At 40.3% G+C, this 18070-nt stretch overlaps 1 protein-coding gene across 1 annotated transcript in view; it reads right to left on the reverse strand.

Annotated features, from left to right (window-relative positions):
• The window catches only part of RIN3 (Ras and Rab interactor 3), a 97527-nt gene that overhangs the window by 35841 nt on the left and 43616 nt on the right, over window positions 1-18070 (reverse strand). Inside the window, exons 4-5 of the mRNA XM_034418359.3 lie at window positions 8289-8361; window positions 275-366 (exon numbers count right to left, since the gene is read on the reverse strand). Of these exons, the coding sequence (XP_034274250.2) occupies window positions 275-366; window positions 8289-8361 (165 nt within the window). The remainder of the gene's footprint in view (window positions 1-274; window positions 367-8288; window positions 8362-18070) is intronic.

Genomic DNA, 18070 nt, shown 5'->3' on the forward strand with positions numbered 1-18070 from the left:
GTCAAACTGCTGGCAGCCATCAGTCAGCAGAAGTAGCCTGCAGTACTGCATTCTAACTACTGCGCCACCAAGGCTCTTCAAATAGAAGATAGTTCTCAATAGCCTTTCACACATTTCTATAAAGCACTTCCACAATGGGGAGAAGGAACAGACCATAGCAATCTGGAATGTATTTTTCTTGCAGAAATCTGTAGCATCATATAACAAAATCAAACTAACAAAATAAGAGGTGTGTATTTGTAGGTATATTGTATCAGTTTTCAACACATCTTACCTGTCCCCAAATCAGAGATGGTTTCTAATTCCGTGGCACTATTGGCTTCCAATATTGCTTGTGGCAATCTTAGTGTGTACGGAAGCAGATCTCTAGAGAATAAAAAAAAGAAGGAAAGCGAAAGGAGGGGGGGGAGAATATGAGAAAGCAACACAATGTTTGCTGTGTGTATCAGTAGATTACCTGTATCACCAATTTATTGGTTTCTTGTTTATTTGGTTTGATGCTGCCGGATTCCAAACATTTCTGGATTGTTGGGTTGTGAGCAATAATACATTAATTTGCAAAGTGGTCTCTAGATATGAGGTCCTACTTAGAACAGAATAGCGGAGGCATCATTGACATAGAATCAGGCTGTAATTTACTTGTGTTTTTTAAGAAATTTCTATGAATGATAACAATAGGTTATCAGCATTGATGATGTTACCAAGAAAACAAGCAAGCTCAGAGAACACCAAGGTCCCCCGCATTTCATCCCTGAGCTACAACTGTTCTCTGTTATTAATACCGTATGTTATCATTAGAGCAGAATTGAGACAAATATTAGAGTTAGTAAGGAAAAAGAAATGATGAAAAGAAAGTTGGAGCATTGAAAAAGAATAAGCTTCAGATATAGAAAAAGTACCCAGAGAAATGTGAAAATCTGAGAGTCCTTTCTTGATGCAGTGGCTGTCTGACCTGTTTAACATGCACCAAGTTTGCATCAGAGTCTAATGATGGGAAGAAAGCTATTTTTTTCTCCCCTGTTCAAAGGGAAAGGTGACAAAATTGAATGGAAGAACTACATGGGGATTAGTTTCTCAAATGTGTTTATCAAGGCGTTTTGCAGGTTTCTGAGTGAAAGAGTATAAAAGGCAGATGAGGAGACAATTGCCAAATTTTGGAAGTATATTTCAACTTTAATGGATAGGCAGACCAGATTTTGGTTCTTTAGCAGTCATTTAGAATGTATGAATTTGGGAAAGAAAATGTGCTGTACTTCTGTTGATTTAGAGGATGCATACGATGCATAGAGGATGCAATGAACAGACTTGAATTTTGGGGGAAAATGTTTTGCATGAATATGGTGTTGTTGTTGGTTGTTGAATTTGGTAAAGTCATGATGAAAATAAAACCTGCATGAAAATCAGTGGAATGCTTAGGGAATTGTTTCAGTGAGTAACATTTAGGAGGGAGTAAAAAAAAGAATGTGTTAATTTGCCTTGTATGTTCAATGTATTTGTGGATAAATGTGCAGGAAGTGCTTATGGATGATGATTTAAGAGGATGAGGATGTATATTCAGAACATGCCTTTTATAATAACTTTTGCCAAAAGAAGTGAAAAAAGATGTAATGGGCATGTTTCTGCTCATTTCCTTTTCTTATAAGGAAGTGAGAGTTCAGTGTTTCGGGAGAAATATAAAAATTAGCTGAGTGCAGTAGGAATAATGAAGTGTAGGTGGCTATAGGGCTTGGATCACAAATGACTGAGTGTTAAATCAAAGTGGATGGAAAACAAAACTGAGAGACCAGTACAAAAAAAGCACAGTGATTTGTACAGCAGAATAACAGAGTTGGAAGTGTCCTTGGAGGTCTTCTAGTCCAACCCCCTGCTCAAGCAGGAATTCCAAACAAATGGTTGTCCAATCTCTTCCTAAAAATTTCCAGTGATGGAGCATCCAGAACTTCTGGAGGCAAGTCCTTCCATTGATTAACTGTTCTAATTGTCACAAGTTATTTGTTTATACAGAGACAATACATGAGGAACAAACCATAATCTGCATAAATGAAGGAAGAGTAAAAGGGTCAATAGGAAGGGAACATATGATAAAACCATGATAAAAAGAGAAAGAAGAAAGGAGGAAAAGGCAGCAAATAAATTTGTAGGAAATAGCGGGAACAAGCATATTTTGTCTGGACAAGAAGAATGTGAAGAGGTGTAGTGGATACTCTTGGTATAAAGGAATTTTACCTCTTTCCTTATCTTTGTCCTTCCTACTGCCCTTAACTTCTCTCTGCATTACTATTTCCTATTTCTTTTCTATGCACCACATGGTATTGTTTATACCAAAAAAGGAAGAGTGTGACAGCTGTGTGTATATATGAGTGTAGAAATAAGACCATGGGTGGTCATGTAAAAAACTTTTTTTATTAATTTTTTTTGTTATAAACATAGCACTTAGAGGTGGCCAACTATGGCATCTTTACAATCTTCAGACTTCAATTCCCAGAATTCCTGAGCCAAAATGGCTGGCTCGGGAATTCAGGGAATTGAAGTTGTCAAGTTGCTATAATTGTTCACCCCTGTCTCAGAGTCTTTCTATACTGCTCTGTTGCAGGCCCGAGATGGCACAAAAATTGCTAGCCCCATTTGCTGTCGTTATTGCCCCTCTTCTCAGTCACTACCAGTCTTTGATTCACTTCAAGGTTATGCATGGCAAAGTTTGCACATTTGTATACCCAGAGCCTGTCCTTAGACAGAATCAGAATAATAAGAAAACATAACTTTAATGCAAGCAGAATTAAGAACAATTTAAACCTTTCTCATAGCTTTCTCGGGCTGTCAATGATTTGAAGGCAACATAATGGAAACTGAGCAGAAAAACAGATGTTGCCAAGATATATTCCTGCCATAATTAGTTACCGCTTTGGAAGGGTCCTTATTCAAGATCCCCACTTGGGATAATTGACATTTCCTTATTAGGAATTTATAACAGTGTATAGCATCATTCTACAACTGCTGGGCCAATCAAGCATGAAGAAGGTGTAATATAAACACAAGAATGATTGGTGATACTGAAAGAACATAAATCAGGAATGATGAAATGGTCATAATGTCTTCTAGAGTTATCCACCCACTATTGTGCTGATATAATAGTAATGAGAAAAGGCTCTGGATGGTTGGGGAGCACTATAAAGGCATTAATGGGGAAGACTTCTGAAGTACATGCTCTTCATAGGACGTCACTGACTGCAGTTAATCAGGCCAACCAGTTGCAATCCAGATGTAATGGGGCTGCAGTTGCCAAAGTTCTCATTCAGTATAGCTAAAGAATACAGATTGACTGATGCTATTTTAAAACAATAAATACATTGATTAACTGACTGGTGCTATCATTGATCACCTATGTATATCCACAAAGAGGGTGTCCAGCTTATTCGGCAACCTGCTATTCACACTAGAAAGTTATCTCACTTAAAATGTCACAAGATGCAGCCATAGAGGTCTTAGCCACCAGGTGAATGGTAGTACAACATGCACATGTTTAATATGCTTCTTGGGATATATCGTATTCCCAAATTGTGTGGAATTCTATACTTGTTCTCTGTGTTCCTACCTATTAGTGCCTATATATACATGTTCTTTCAGGAGATTAGGGACACAAGTTAGATTTAGCTATTATAAAGGGCCATGCAGCAAAATATTCTGAAACCACTGATGAAGATTCTTTGTTCTTATTCCCAGACTGAGGTCATTCTTTTTTTTTTTTTTTTTTTTTAAAAACAGCTTGGAACAGCAAGTTTCATTTAATATATGCTAATAGAGCTTGGCTATAGCTTCTCTATATTAAAGGAAGTCGTTTTTGTCACGCAATTGGACAAGGGTTAAACAAACTGCTTGCCTTGGCAAATCCTAAAAAAGGTTAAGAGATGAACTCACCACTGCCATCCGCCCACCCATTCCATTTTGCTGATACTTGTTTTACATTAGTCCAAATCCTCTACATTAAATTTTATTTCGCAAGTGATCCTATCCAAGGCAATCTCACTTACCACAAACTTTCTCAGGACTATTTAGGAGAATTGGACTACTTACATCCAGCAGTCACTTAATTATATGCAGCATTTTACTTATTTTTTAAAAAAAAATTATAAAAGGTTTATAATTTAATTATTATAATTTTTATATATCCCTCCTACTGAGAGGATATATAAAATAAAATTGTCAGGTAACAACAATTTTGGGGTTCCTGAAATAAAAGAGATCCTTTTCATTTTCATATTCATATTCATATACACATTTAATCATGTTTAATGAAAAGAAGGATTAGGGGTGATATGACAGCAGTGTTCCAATATCTTAGGGATTGCCACAAAGAAGGGGGAGGCAACCAAGCTATTATCCAAAGCACCTGAAGGCAGGACAAGAAGCAATGGATGGAAACTAATCAAGGACAGAACCAACCTACAACTAAGGAGAAATTTCTTGACAGTGAGAACAATTAATCAGTGTAATGACTTGCCTCCAGAAGTTGTAAGTGCTCCAACACTGGAGGTTTTAAGAAGAAATTGGACAAACATTTGTTTAAATGGTGTATGGTTTCTTGCTTGAGTAGAGGGTTGGACTAGAAGATTTCTAAGATCCCTTCCAACTCTGTTATTCTTCCAACTCTGTTATTTTGTTATTCTGTTTTATTCGAATATCTCCATGAACAAATCAAACGAGTTCCGTCAAAATGACCTATAGTATTATGAGGAACTTGTTCATGCTCCCTCCAATTTGATTTACAAAAGTGAAGTTGATGTTCAAATAATTAGTTCTTCAGTAAACATGTGAATTTTTTTTATTTCAAATTTATATACCGCCCTTCTCCCTGAGGACTCAGGGCGGTGTACAGCCAGATAAAAACATATAATACAAACATTAAAAACAATTAAAAGAAATATCTCTGTTTGGCCCCAAATTTAAAAAGACAAAACCAATTAAAATTATTAAAAGACTTTGTTAAGCCAGCCCGGCTTGCTGAAATTAGAAAGTTTTAAGGGCGTGGTGGAAAGCACCGAGGTCTTGGATTCTCCTTATCTCTGGGGGCAGCTGATTCCAGAGAAGGCCCTCCACCTGGGGGTCACCAGCCTACATTGTTTAGCTGATGGCACCCCGAGGAGGCTCTCTCTGTGGGAGCGTACAGGTCGATGGGAGGTCGTCGGTGGCAGCAGGCGGTCTCGAAGGTAACTAGGTCCTATGCCATGGAGCCTTTAAAGGTGGTAACCAACACCTTGAAGTGCACCCGGAAGACCACTGGGAGCCAGTGCAGCTCACGCAGGAGTGGTGTTATGTGGGAGCGCCATGTTGCTCCCGTAACTACCCGTGTGGCCGCATTCTGGACCAGTTGGAGCCTCCGGGTGCTCTTCAAGGGGAGCCCCATGTAGAGAGCGTTACAGTAGTCCAGGTGAGAGGTGACGAGGGCATGAGTGACTGTGCACACGGAATCCCGATCAAGAAAGGGGCGCAACTGGCGAATCAGGCGAACCTGACAAAAGGTCCCCCTGGCCACAGCCATCAGATGTTCCTCCAAGGACAGCTGCATACCCAGATTGCATGCCCTCTCCACGGGGGCCAAAGACTCGCCCCGAATAGTCAGTGATGGAGTCAGATGACTATATTGGGATGCCGGGAACCACACCATTCAGTCTTGGAAGGGTTGAGCTTGAGCCTGTTCCTCCCCATCCAGATCCGCACAGCCTCCAGGCACTGAGACATCACTTCAAGGGCATCATTGGGGTGGCCTGGGGTAGAGATGTACGGCTGAGTGTCATCAGCGTACTGGTGGTATCTCACCCCAAAGCCATGGATGATCTCACCTAGCGGCTTCACATAAATGTTGAACAGAAGGGGCGAGAGGACTGACCCCTGAGGCACTCCACAAATGAGAGGTCTCGAGGTCAACCTCTGCCCCCCTGCCAACACAAACTGCGACCGGTCAGAGAGAAAGGAGGAAAACCACCGTAACACAGTGCCCCCCATCCCTAACTCTTCCAACCGGTGCAGCATGATACCATGGTCGATGGTATCAAAAGCCGCTGAGAGGTCTAACAGGGCTAGAACAGAGGAGCAACCCCTGTCCCGAGCCCTCCAGAGATCATCAACCAACGTGACCAATGCCGTTTCCGTGCTGTGCCCAGGCCTGAAACCCGACTGGAATGGATCTAGATACGACGTTTCCTCCAGGAATTGTGGAAACTGTCATGCGACCACACTCTCAACAACCTTCGCAATGAAGCGAAGGTTGGAGACAGGACGATAGTTACCAATACTGCCGGGTCCAGGGAGGGCTTCTTGAGGAGAGGCCTCACCACCGCCTCTTTCAATTGCCAGATCACCACCAGAACATCTGCAGGAGGCAACTCTTTTCTCCTATTACTTTAATGCTGCCTCTCAGAGTCTTTTGCTTGAGGTGACCATCTTGTTTCTTTTGCTCACACAAATATAGGTTTGGCTTTGGGGCCTCAAAATATCTCTTCCTTAGGTTTTCCTAATAATGATGAGTGGAAAAAAAGAGACATAATAATTTCATGTCAAGATTGTCTCAAAGCAGTAACTTTGGATATTGATTGTGCCAAACTATTTTTCCCCTCTGGTTTTTTTTGGTAGCACTTCATATATTCAAGATTTATGTAATTATAATGCAAAGCAGGTGATGGGGAGAAACAAAGAAGGTACAAGGGGACTTTTTATAAAGAAAGATATGTTCTGCATACAGAATTGCTCTCAGTGGATGGAATATAATGGGCTGGATTCACATTATTGATTGCAGATAGAGGGTGCCCATTCTGAATGCTCCTTCAAATAAAATACTTCCTATGAATAGAAAAATATCATCCCAAATTTGTCTGATCTGCTTGGCTAGGCTTTTAAAAAATTAAGTTAACCAAGAAAGCATTGCTAAATGTAATTTCTACACTGCACCGTCCATAGCTTGAAATAACATTCTACAAATTGAATTTTCTTATTCTGTTTTCCTGTGCAAATTATGCCAGCTGCAATGTTATAGACTGCTCAACAAGTCATGTCCCATTGGGTCATTGTTTCAGAGACATTTCCTTATCTAAAGAGAGAAAAAGAATGACCAAAGATAAGCAAAAAAGAAGAAGAAGAAGAAGAATAGAATAACAAAGAATTGGAAAGGACCTTGTGGGTCATCTAGTCCAACCCCCTGCACAAACAGGAGTCTCTATACCGTTCTGGACAAATGGTTGTCCAATCTCTTCTTAAAAAGTTCCAGTGATGGAGCACCCACAACTTCTGAAGGCAAATCACTGACTAATTGTTCTCACTGTCTGGAAATTTTTCCTATGATGGCTCTCTCCTTGATTGGTTTCCATCCATTGCTTCTTGTCCTGTCTTCAGGTGCTTTGGAGAATAAATTGAGGTCCCCCTTTTTTGTGGCAGCCACTCAAATATTGGGATAAGCAGTGGGAGCGAGAGTGAATTCTGACTCCTTACTTGGCTTCCCTGTTGAGCTTTTTTGTGGGAATCTGGCAAGGAATACTGGAAATCCTTCTTTCCTTCCTTCCTTCCTTCCTTCCTTCCTTCCTTCCTTCCTTCCTTCCTTCCTTCCTTCCTCCCTCCCTCCCTCCCTCCCTCCCTCCCTCCCTCCCTCCCTCCCTCCCCCCACTTTCTAGCAGGTAGATAAGTTGCTTTTGGATGGGGCAGTGAGAGATTGTGAGACTGGCTGGGAAACTGTCATAGAATATTGGAAAGGAAGATCATGTAACCACAGCAGCTAGTAGCACAGAAACAATCACAACTTCCCCAAATGTCATTCCCTTGGGAGTCACGAGTCCTGGATTTTGGATAAATTCTGTAAGTTAACCCATTTGAAGTATCTTGGTTCAAAAGTTGTTGCCATATAATGCACTGTTTTACCCAGTTAAAAATCATAACAACAAGGATTTTAGTAGATAGATGATAGATAGATAGATAGATAGATAGATAGATAGATAGACAGACAGACAGACAGACAGACAGACAGACAGACAGACAGACATTATCTTTATGCTCTGAGATCAGGATTCCTTTTACTTAGGCATTATGTTGGCAGCCCCAGGAAACAAGGAATTCTATGCAGGTGGACAAGCAGGTTTTTTCCATCACTCTTCCCTCCTTTGTGGGTTGAGGGAGCATGTTCTCCATTCCACCTCAACCATCCTCTTGAAGCCTTTTTTTTTTTTTTTTTGCAGGCTACTCATTTTTTACAAGCAGATTTGCAAGATCACATGGCACCATGACTGGAAAATATTTATCCAACTTACCTACTGACACAGTAGAATGCCACCAGTTTGAAGATGTCTTCAAACACAAGAAGAGATCCTTCCAGGTGCAATACTGATGAGAAATAAGAAAAGTATTCAGGGATTGGTCTCACTATATCAGAGAGATTGATGCATAATGGTCTCGTTCTGAAATGGTCACTTCACAGCAGGAGAAATGGCAAAAATTGGTGATGTGTCTCATTTCATTGGTGCTGTTTAAAAAATAAAATTTACAGTGACAGATAACAATTTGACATTTGCCACAAATAATTTGCTGTGAAGTTGAAATGAAACTTATGAGCTAGAATCAAAATTGTTTTGATCAGTGTTACTAGAATCAACACTGTTCTGTTCCACTTCCTATCAATTTGTTTAAACCCTCCTTCTCAGAACAAAGATTTTATCCCATTGCTCAAATCTCACTTCACTCAGGAATGGAGCTACAAATCCTGAACACTGATGATACCTCAGCAACCTTTGATACGATTAAACAGAACAAAGCATTCTGCAATGAAAAGAAAGAGAATAGCTTAGCAAAAATAGTCCAGTAATTGGCAGAAAGCACAAAATTATTTGGTCTGGAAAACAAGTATTGTGACTTCTCCTATGCCTATTTGAAAAGAAAAACTAGGAACTTCTCTAGAGAGAAGAGATAATGTAGTTATGGAATGACTGGGAATGACAAGTTGAAAATTAGAAGACACCTAAATGGGGAGAATACTTAAAGCTAAGTATCCCTTGAATAAAGACTTACTATATATGTGGACAGTCTATATTGGTGGTATTATTTTTTTTTTGCAACAGTATAGCAATGGTTTGCTGTTACCTTTTTTTTTTTAATTGCCCAGTCCAGTCTAAACCCTGGGATTTTTTGGAGGTTTCCTGAGCCTAACTGCTGAAGTTGTGCAGTGACTCCAATTTGATGGGAGAAATATGATCCAGGTACTTGTGGGTATACATATAGCAGTTGTCAGCACCTCCTTATGTTAATCTTGTTCTTGGAATCCTGTACAAGACCAGAAAGGATGCCACTGTTTACAGAGTTGCTAACAGGTACTATGGGTATGCCCACACATACTGTAAATTACTTTTTCCTTAGCCATTCCAAAGAGGGTTGATTCAGCTTTTGGCCAAGTACAGTTATAACAGGAATGTCTGGAGAAAGGGAAGGGGAGGGGAGGGGAGGGAGGGAGGGAGGGAGGGAGGAAGGAGGAAGGAAGGAAGGAAGGAAGGAAGGAAGGAAGGAAGGATTTAACAAGGAAGGATTTCCTTGTTAAACTTGATTTAAAATTTTAACTTGGGTGTCTGCAGGAGGGAAGAGGGGCAGGTCAAAAATTCAAGATGGTGCCACAACTATGCAAATCACAGATCTGCCCTATTTCTATTTTTTTTTATGAGATGACAAATCATCTCATCATATTTAACTCACTCTCCCATATTGGTTGGGTTTTGTTTGTGGATGGTCCTTAAATTCCATCCTGAATATGTGTTCTTGTAAAATCTATAAGCTTGCTCACTGTTATGTGACAATTAAGACCCAGTTTCACTAAAGCTACTGCATGACCTTTGTTTTCACATTTAGCCTGACAAATACATTTTCTAAAACACCCACACACTCTGGAGACAAGACGAATAAAATGCCTTATTCCAAAAAAAATACAGAAGAGAAAAGAGGAAATGGTGACCCTTTCCTAGAAGCCGGCTTTTTCAAGAAGCTCAGTTTAACTGGACGGGGATTTAGCTTCATAATGGAATTTTTTAATGCATGCTAGCTGTCTCGTGCTATGCCTCAAATCGCCAGGGTGGAGCTAACATCAATTCTATCATACCTTTAATCAGTAACCAACTTTGACCAGGGCATGGAAATGACCTTGACTCAGGAAGTCCGGTCACCCTGTCAATAGCAAATTAATAGTTGGAGAACCCTGACTCAGGGCTGTTTCCTCCCTACTCTTTACTCTATGTCATTTTGTATTCTCCTTTGTATTTTCACTGTCCTTAACAAAGTGAAAAACATAAATAGATTGCAATCTGAATAGTTAAACTCTAAAATAGTTGGTAGTGGCCAGCACCATCTGCTTAAGAGTTTATCTAGCACAGAAGACAGGCTCTCCCTAATCAGTGCTGGCCAAAAAACTCTTTTCTGACACCAGCTACTCCTAAAAGGCATTCCCCCTACTTCTATGAATTCCAGCTCTTTTTAAAAAAATCTCACTGTACCACGAAGTCTTATTATTTCCATCATTCCTCCCTCTGAAATAACACAATGCATAGTGTTACTAGAGGTGCATCTGCTCACTGGACTGCTTAGGGCTATTCCTACCATATAGAACAAAACTAGGTGGTTAACTAAATCACATGGTAACCTTCATGGTGGAGAAGGGATTTAAGTCCAAAAGCTCCAAATCAACGTTCATTTCCTGAGCTAGAATTTTGGCTCCAACAGCACGATGTGAGTCCAAGTTGTGACAAATATTCTCAGGAATGCTTCTCTGGTATTGTGCTTCATTCTTGGTTGCATAATTCTGTAATCTGCTTTTTATATTAGCCTAACTTTAATACTTCTATTTGTAAAAGTCAACCAATCTAAACTGAATCACAGTTCACCTCAATAATATCCCTTTGCCTTTCACATTTAATCTACTTATTGTGCTTTCTGAAAACTGCTAAAGCAATAAAACTATTAAAGCCATGCTAGTCTTTCACAAAATGACTTAAGGAATCTATTAGACTGCCAGAGGGGTCTTTGCTTCCATCAGAAAATATAAATAAGAGAATATTTATTTTTTAATTACTAGAACTCACTAATAGATGGGTAACTTACCCGAAATATGGAAAGACACCAGAGGCACGACCCTGAGCTTACTGCAATGTGCTGTGGTCACGGTTACTAAATATGGAGAACTGACACAGCTATCTTTGGCACGTTGCTAGAGCTAAAAATAAAACCAGTGACCATGATTGGAAAGCAACATCTCCAAGGCTCCACTCTGTTTATCTGTGAGACAATGTCTTGGCATTGTAAAGGATCAAATTTGAAACCCTGCAGTTGTTCTTATGCTACTTCTGGAGCTGTTTGATTCTCTGCTGTTATTGGAAAAAAAGTTCTGCCCTTCAGTCATACCCGTGTTTCTCCGAAAATAAGACTCTGCCTTATATTTTTTTGAACCCCGAAATAAGTGCTTGGCCTTATTTTCGGGGATGTCTTATTATTTTTGGGTGCATGGAGCAAGACGGGGCTCCTCTTGCCATTTTACCTGATTTCCAGCTCTGTCTCCCTAACCACAGGAAATGGTGGGGACCGGCTGCACATGTATTTAAATATTTTCCGGGAGAGCTTATTTTCAGAGAGGGCTTATTTTCGGGTGTGTGTGTTATTTTAATGCATGTACTCAAAAGCCCGTTTGGGCTTATTATCAAGGGATGTTTTATTTTAGGGGAAACAGGGTACCAACTTCAGAGAGAGTAGTGATTGAAAGCCAGAAGCTTGGTTCGTTTGTCCTCAAGCTTCTATCACCTAAAAAGGTACCCTGACACTCATTCTGAGAACAGATTAAGAAGTAATCTCATATCCCGTAAGCCAGTACTCGTACTACCCATGTTATAAAAAAGTAAATATAAAAGCAACAGTAATATATTTTTTAAAATCAGAAAACAGAATTAAAACATTCTTAGGGAACAGTAGAACAGAGCTATAGTAATTGCTATAAAGTATAAAATCATAGTGAAGAATCATGAAAACAGTTAACTTCTAACACCAAAATGGTTCCTAAAATACCTGAGAAATAAAGACAAAAATTTGATTTGTTGCTCCAAGGTTCATAATGTTAGCATCAAATGAGCTTTGTGGGGGAGGTTGCATTGCCTCAAACAAGGCCCTTTTTCTGATAGACGCCAACATTTCCTCATTATTTAGGGACAGCTGGGGAAGAAGCTCAAATGAAGTTTTTATATACCTAGAAGTTAAATATAGCAGCAGTCGTACCAGTTGTGAGACTTTTTGAGAGAAATCTTGCAGTAGACCTCATTACTGTTCCAGAGTCCTTTATGCTATAATATAAATGCTTAAGCATTTCAACACTGATGAACACCTTAGGAATGAGGTCCAGTGCTACTTAGGAATTTATCGTTTCCATGTCCCAGATTATGTGCCTACTAATCCCTACTCATATATTGGTGATTAGTAGTTTAACTCAGAGCAAATGATGTGTGGATCTGAAAATGGGGGACATTACCTTTAGTTTTTGGCCATGATCAGATTGATCACTTTCTGGTTTAACTGCATATTACTGTTGCCTAGAACTGTTGTCTCACCACTGGTAGGTGGAAATGTATCTCAGTAGCTTCCTGTAAGCACTTGGGAATTTTTCTAAACCACTGGAAAGCATCACCACCTTATACCTAGTTACCAGAGGGTTCAATGTCTTCTCATTGCAGAGAGAAGGGGAGGGAGGGAGGGAGGGAGAGAGGGGAAGAGAGAGAGAGAGGGCGGGGGAAGAGAGAGAGAGAGAGAGATTAAATTCTACATTGCCATCCCAAACCAGAGATGTAAGACCTAGTTCTTGAAGCTGTGAGAATCTGAATGAGTAGAAATAACCTAAGCCTCGGTCCTAGCAAGCGGGAGTGACTGTCTTATCTGGAACTATTCTAGTTCCATGACTGTTCCAACATTAGTTCTGGACAGATTTGTTCTCCCCATAAGAATGATAGAAGTTGTGGCCAGGAACTCTTTGCTCAGCTGAGGCTGGTGCATTGGTTTTAAACTAGTTAGACTAGATACTGGCAACTGGGACTCATGACTTTATATTCATCTTTAACATGCTTTACATGAGGCAAAAATTATTCAGAGGCTACCATTATACCATTCAGTTGGCACAAAACTCAATGCAATGGTTAAGTTATTAGCAGATGACATCTATATTGCAGTCACTGCCTTAGTTGCTAATAAGCTTCTGAGTCCCATGCAAAGGGCTGTTTTGATCTTTAAAGGCATGGGTGTCAAACTTGTCACGGGTGTCAAACATGTCATGGGCCAGATTGTGACTTTTTTTGCCTTTACGGAGCCAGGGTGGACGTGGCCTGCAGTTGACATATCTCCGCAGACCGCCAGTTTGACAGGCCTGCTTAAAGGCCTACTTGATTAGGCTCCAGGTTACCTCATGTATCATCTTTACCAGGGGGAATCTGCCCAGTTCTGTCCTGTGAACATGCAGAGAGAGATGCTCAGGATCCTATGTGAATACAAGGGTCAATGGATCCATTGGTGTAGTCCACGCATCCTTCCCTATTGTGGTCCCATTGCTATGAAATACCTGTCTTGCAGAGATGTGACTGTTACCCTTCTTATTAGCCTTCTGCAAGCTAGTTATGATGGTCTTGTCTGATTGGATATTTGGAGTTTAGATGTCTATACTGGTTGTGTGGACATCTATCTGTATTTAGATGTGTCATTTTGTTTGTTTTTAATATTTTACATTCTGTATGAACTATCAAAACAGGCACTCAAAATGGGTAGATTGCAATGAGGCTTGGAAAACTATTTTCCCCAGATTGTGAGCTTCTGTATACTGTATAGTGCAATATTAATGCAATATCAGTTTTCAATTCAATTGTATAGAATGTGAAGGATGTGTGTATTTTATTTTTATAATTATAATGTACACTGAAGATGGCATTTAATTTTGTTGTACGAGGTGCAATGACAATAAAGTAAGCTAACAAACTGTGCTTTTTTCTTGCAAGGAGGGTCCAGTTGATGGGCAGTGTACTGCATATCCTATTGTCACCATTCACATGCTTGAGACTTGTTTTATTTTAGTCAGAGGAAAGGGTGGGAATGGAGATTTTGCAGTATCCTTCCCCTGCCACGCCCACCAAGCCACATCACACCCACCAAGCCATACCCACAGAACCGGTAGTAAAAAATTTTGAATTTCACCACTGGCAGAAATGTGCCTTGACTTCAGACGTTTTTACCACCTACAACAGTAGATGGCTTGGCTCCACCAGATCAAAATCTTGGGTGTACATGATCTTATTTAATGTCTGGACCAGCCTTCCAACCAGGGGTGGGTTCTAAATTTTTTTACTACCGGTTCTGTGGGTGTGGCTTATTTTGTGGGCGTAGTTTGATGGTCATGTGACAAACAATTCTTTAGGATTTAGCAGAGATACTGGTTTATCAGGCTTTTAACTGCTTGCAGAACCGTACCAGTCTACCCATTTGTTCTTGGAGCATACTGATCTACCCATTTGTTTTTGGAGCGCACTGGTCTACCACCACACTGCCTTTTACTGCTGAACAGCTGTAGGGCGGCCCTTTGAAGCGCCATGGCAAGAGTTTAAACAGTTTTTTGCTGCTCTGCCACCACCGAGAGCATCAGAAACCGCTTTCAGGCAGCTTAGCCTCAATTACCAGTCTACCACCACCGAGCGGTTTACAGGGAGCGGATTGGTTCTAGCCAATCAGTTGGGAGGCTTCTTGGCTTCTCAGTTTAAAGCTAAGGTGTCTTGTTTTTTTTTCCCTCTTCTTTGTCAAGTGAGCCCTGATTTTTTCCTTCTAGCCAATCAGCTGGGACTCAGGAGGCAGCGAACAGATTGGGGGTGGGGCCAGGCAGAGGTGGTATTTACTAGTTCTCCGAACTACTCAAAATTTCCACTACTGGTTTGCAAGAACTGGGGAGAACTGATAGCAACCCATTCCCAGTATCCTGATCCTGCAAGTTCTCCTGCTCTAATCAGTCCTCTTTCTAAGAATCTATCAATCATTCTGAACTGTGTCTGATGATTGGTATTCTTCACTCCACTCTCAGGCCTTCAGAGAATGTTCTGAAGTCGTATTGGAAGATAACTGGAATGCTTCCATCAGTCATTAGTTTTCCTCTTTATGTAATATGCAAAACTGCAATCGAGAAGCTACACTCCAGGAGTTTACAACTTGTAGGAAGTACACTGAAAAGTAATTAAGGGGAGGACAATAGGATCTGGAACAAACTAGAGAGAACAGATCTCAAGAAGTGCCTGGGATCTGTTAAAGAGATGGACACTCTCATTAGATAAAATTATAGCATGTGCCCAATATTTGTTGGGAGACTACCTCGAACACAGCCATTAGTTAGCTTGTTTCACTCCACTTCTTCTCATTCAATTTGGCCTCATAGCGATGAGATTTGATTGGAACCAACAAATATTTGATTTCTTTGGACCCAGAGCTGCATTTGGCTACATCTATTTTCCAGCTGGAGCAAAAGGAGGTGTTCAGTCATCCTGGCTGAGATCACTACCATTTGGTTCCAGCCTCCTAGAATGATCTCATACGCAGGCTGCATAATGACTGATCCTAAATAGAAAGATTCAACAATAGGATACAAAGGTAACCTCAAGGGCCATTGCAATTAGTTTAGACATTTTTCATGAATTATGTTAAAATGTGCCCCACTGTATTTGGAGGATTAATGATGTTTTGCAAGGGATACTGAATTACAATACATTTCCAGATAAATACAGAAACAAGCTGAAGCTAAGCGGTCTGCTCAATTGAAAGAATAAAGCTGTCTTTTCTAAGCCTCTATCTTGTTTTTCTCTTTCCATTTACTCATTAGTTTCCATATGAATAGTGCAGAAATGCAACAGTGATGTCATACCTCTGTGATTGTTCAAGCTAATTTAACCCTCTCTGATTCTTTGTGTGCCATAGAACTCATGAATATTCCCCAAGTATTTCCATAATTCTAGGCACATGTCAGTGCAAACTATTCGGAGAAATGTTTGCACTTTTTTTTTTACTTCTTTCCAAAAGTAGCAGCTCGGCAAACGTGAGGGTGTGCAATGCCGCTTATCAGAAAATGAGATTACATGTGCTGAGGAATCAAGTCTTTTACACAGTTTTTTTTTCCAGGAATAGGACATTGTGAAGTTCAAATTGCTGAATGCTTTGGAAGCACACCTTCACACACACACACACACACACACACACACACACACACACACACTTTAAAAATATTTGGCTTCTTTGACACAACTCATTACACTTGAGAATGTGGCTTCTGAGAATAGCTAGGGCAAAAGAATTAATCTGCAAGAGGCCACTGTGGGCCAAGCCACAGAGAGCAGCATTCTAAATGTTTTAGTACTCTGGAATGGTCATTAGCATTTGCATTCACTTAATAACCTTATTACCAGGAATTGGGAACAGCAATGAAATGAAAAGTAGCCTGGAAAATTGCCAGAGAGTTGTGGTGATTAAGGAGGGACATACAACCCATTTCAAAACTCAAGGAAGGAAAATGTCATTTCCCTTTATGAGCAAGCAGGTAAAACTAATGTAGCTGTCAGGTCCCAGATATTTCTACAGGGACACTGGCATTTTGGTGGGAGGAAAGTTGGGAGGAATGGAGTGGTCGGAACCGGTGTGTGTGTGTGTGTGTTTCAAAACCCATTGCTACCGGTTCACTCGTGGGCACTCACATGCTTGCGCATGCATGTGACGCTTCTGCTGCAGGTGGTGGAGGCTCCCTCCGCCACTACCAGTTCACCCAATCCAGGGCAAACCAGTAGCAACCCACCACTGGTCTATATATGAAGTTTCTGTTTCCTGTTTCTGTTTCCCTGCAATGATGTCATGTGGGAGGGGTTTGGTTAGCATTGCTTTAAATAACTGGTTTTACGTGAGAAGCTTCAGTTCTTGCCTAGATCTCTTGTTATCACAAACCTTCCAATAAAAGCTCCTTTAGGAACAACTGCAGTTTCAAGAGTCCTGCTTTCTGGGGAAGACTGGAGAGGCAAGACATTACAGTAGCATAGTGTATAACACAGCATTCCTGATACAGGTTCAGCCTTTTTCATGAATTTTTATATTCTGAACATCAGTCTTACTCGGAAAGACAATGCTTTTGTGGAATTCCCTACCAAGAGATACCAACAGCCATTCACCAGGGTAGATAACATTGAAAAAGGAAAAGAAAAAATTCATAGATTTTCTAAGACCCATGATAGGAAAATTGGAAACTTCATGAACTTCATGTAATATACAGCATAATACGGTATTAACTGTTGGTCCAAGCTAAAGTGGCCTTATGTCCAAATTTGTCTGCATTTTATTTTAAGGGCCATGCAGTCTTAATTGGTTGAAGATTAAAAACTGGGAGCTCCCTAGAGTTCAATATACGATGGGCAGCTATGAAAGAAAAGAGAACAATATTCTTGAAAACTACCTCTTAATGTTAACTGCCAGACAAGAAATTGAGTAGGTACAACTGTCTATCTAGCCAAAATCTTGTGCACTATAACAAAAGGATCACAGCCCATGTGATCACAATCTCTCTCATATGGTAAAATGCATTGTTTTTCCATTTCAATCATAATAACTCTGCAGTTCCATTTTTATTCATCTTTTTTTCTTTTCTTTTTTTTTGGCTGATGGATAAACTCCCACCCAGGGGTGAAATGCTCCCAGCTCGGACTGGATCGCCTGATCTGGTAGTGATGGTGGTGGGTGGTTCAGAGAACCGGTAGCAAAAATCCCTGCCCCCACCACGCCCAGCTGAGCCACGCGATCATCAGAGGCTTTTTTTTAACTTTTAAAAGCATTTTTTCTTTGGCTGAAAAAATGCTTTTAAAAGTAAAAAAAAAAAGCCTCTAATGATCGTGCAGCTCAGCTGGGATCTTCAAAGTCTTTTAAAAGCATTTTTTCTACAACCTCTTCGGCTGAAGAGGTTGTAGAAAAAATGCTTTTAAAAGTAAAAAAAAAAAAAGTTGGCCATACCCACCCTGTCAAATTACCC

This window comes from Pantherophis guttatus, chromosome 1, assembly GCF_059756535.1.
Source record: "Pantherophis guttatus breed Tessera chromosome 1, ASM5975653v1, whole genome shotgun sequence".
Lineage (NCBI taxonomy): Eukaryota > Metazoa > Chordata > Lepidosauria > Squamata > Colubridae > Pantherophis > Pantherophis guttatus.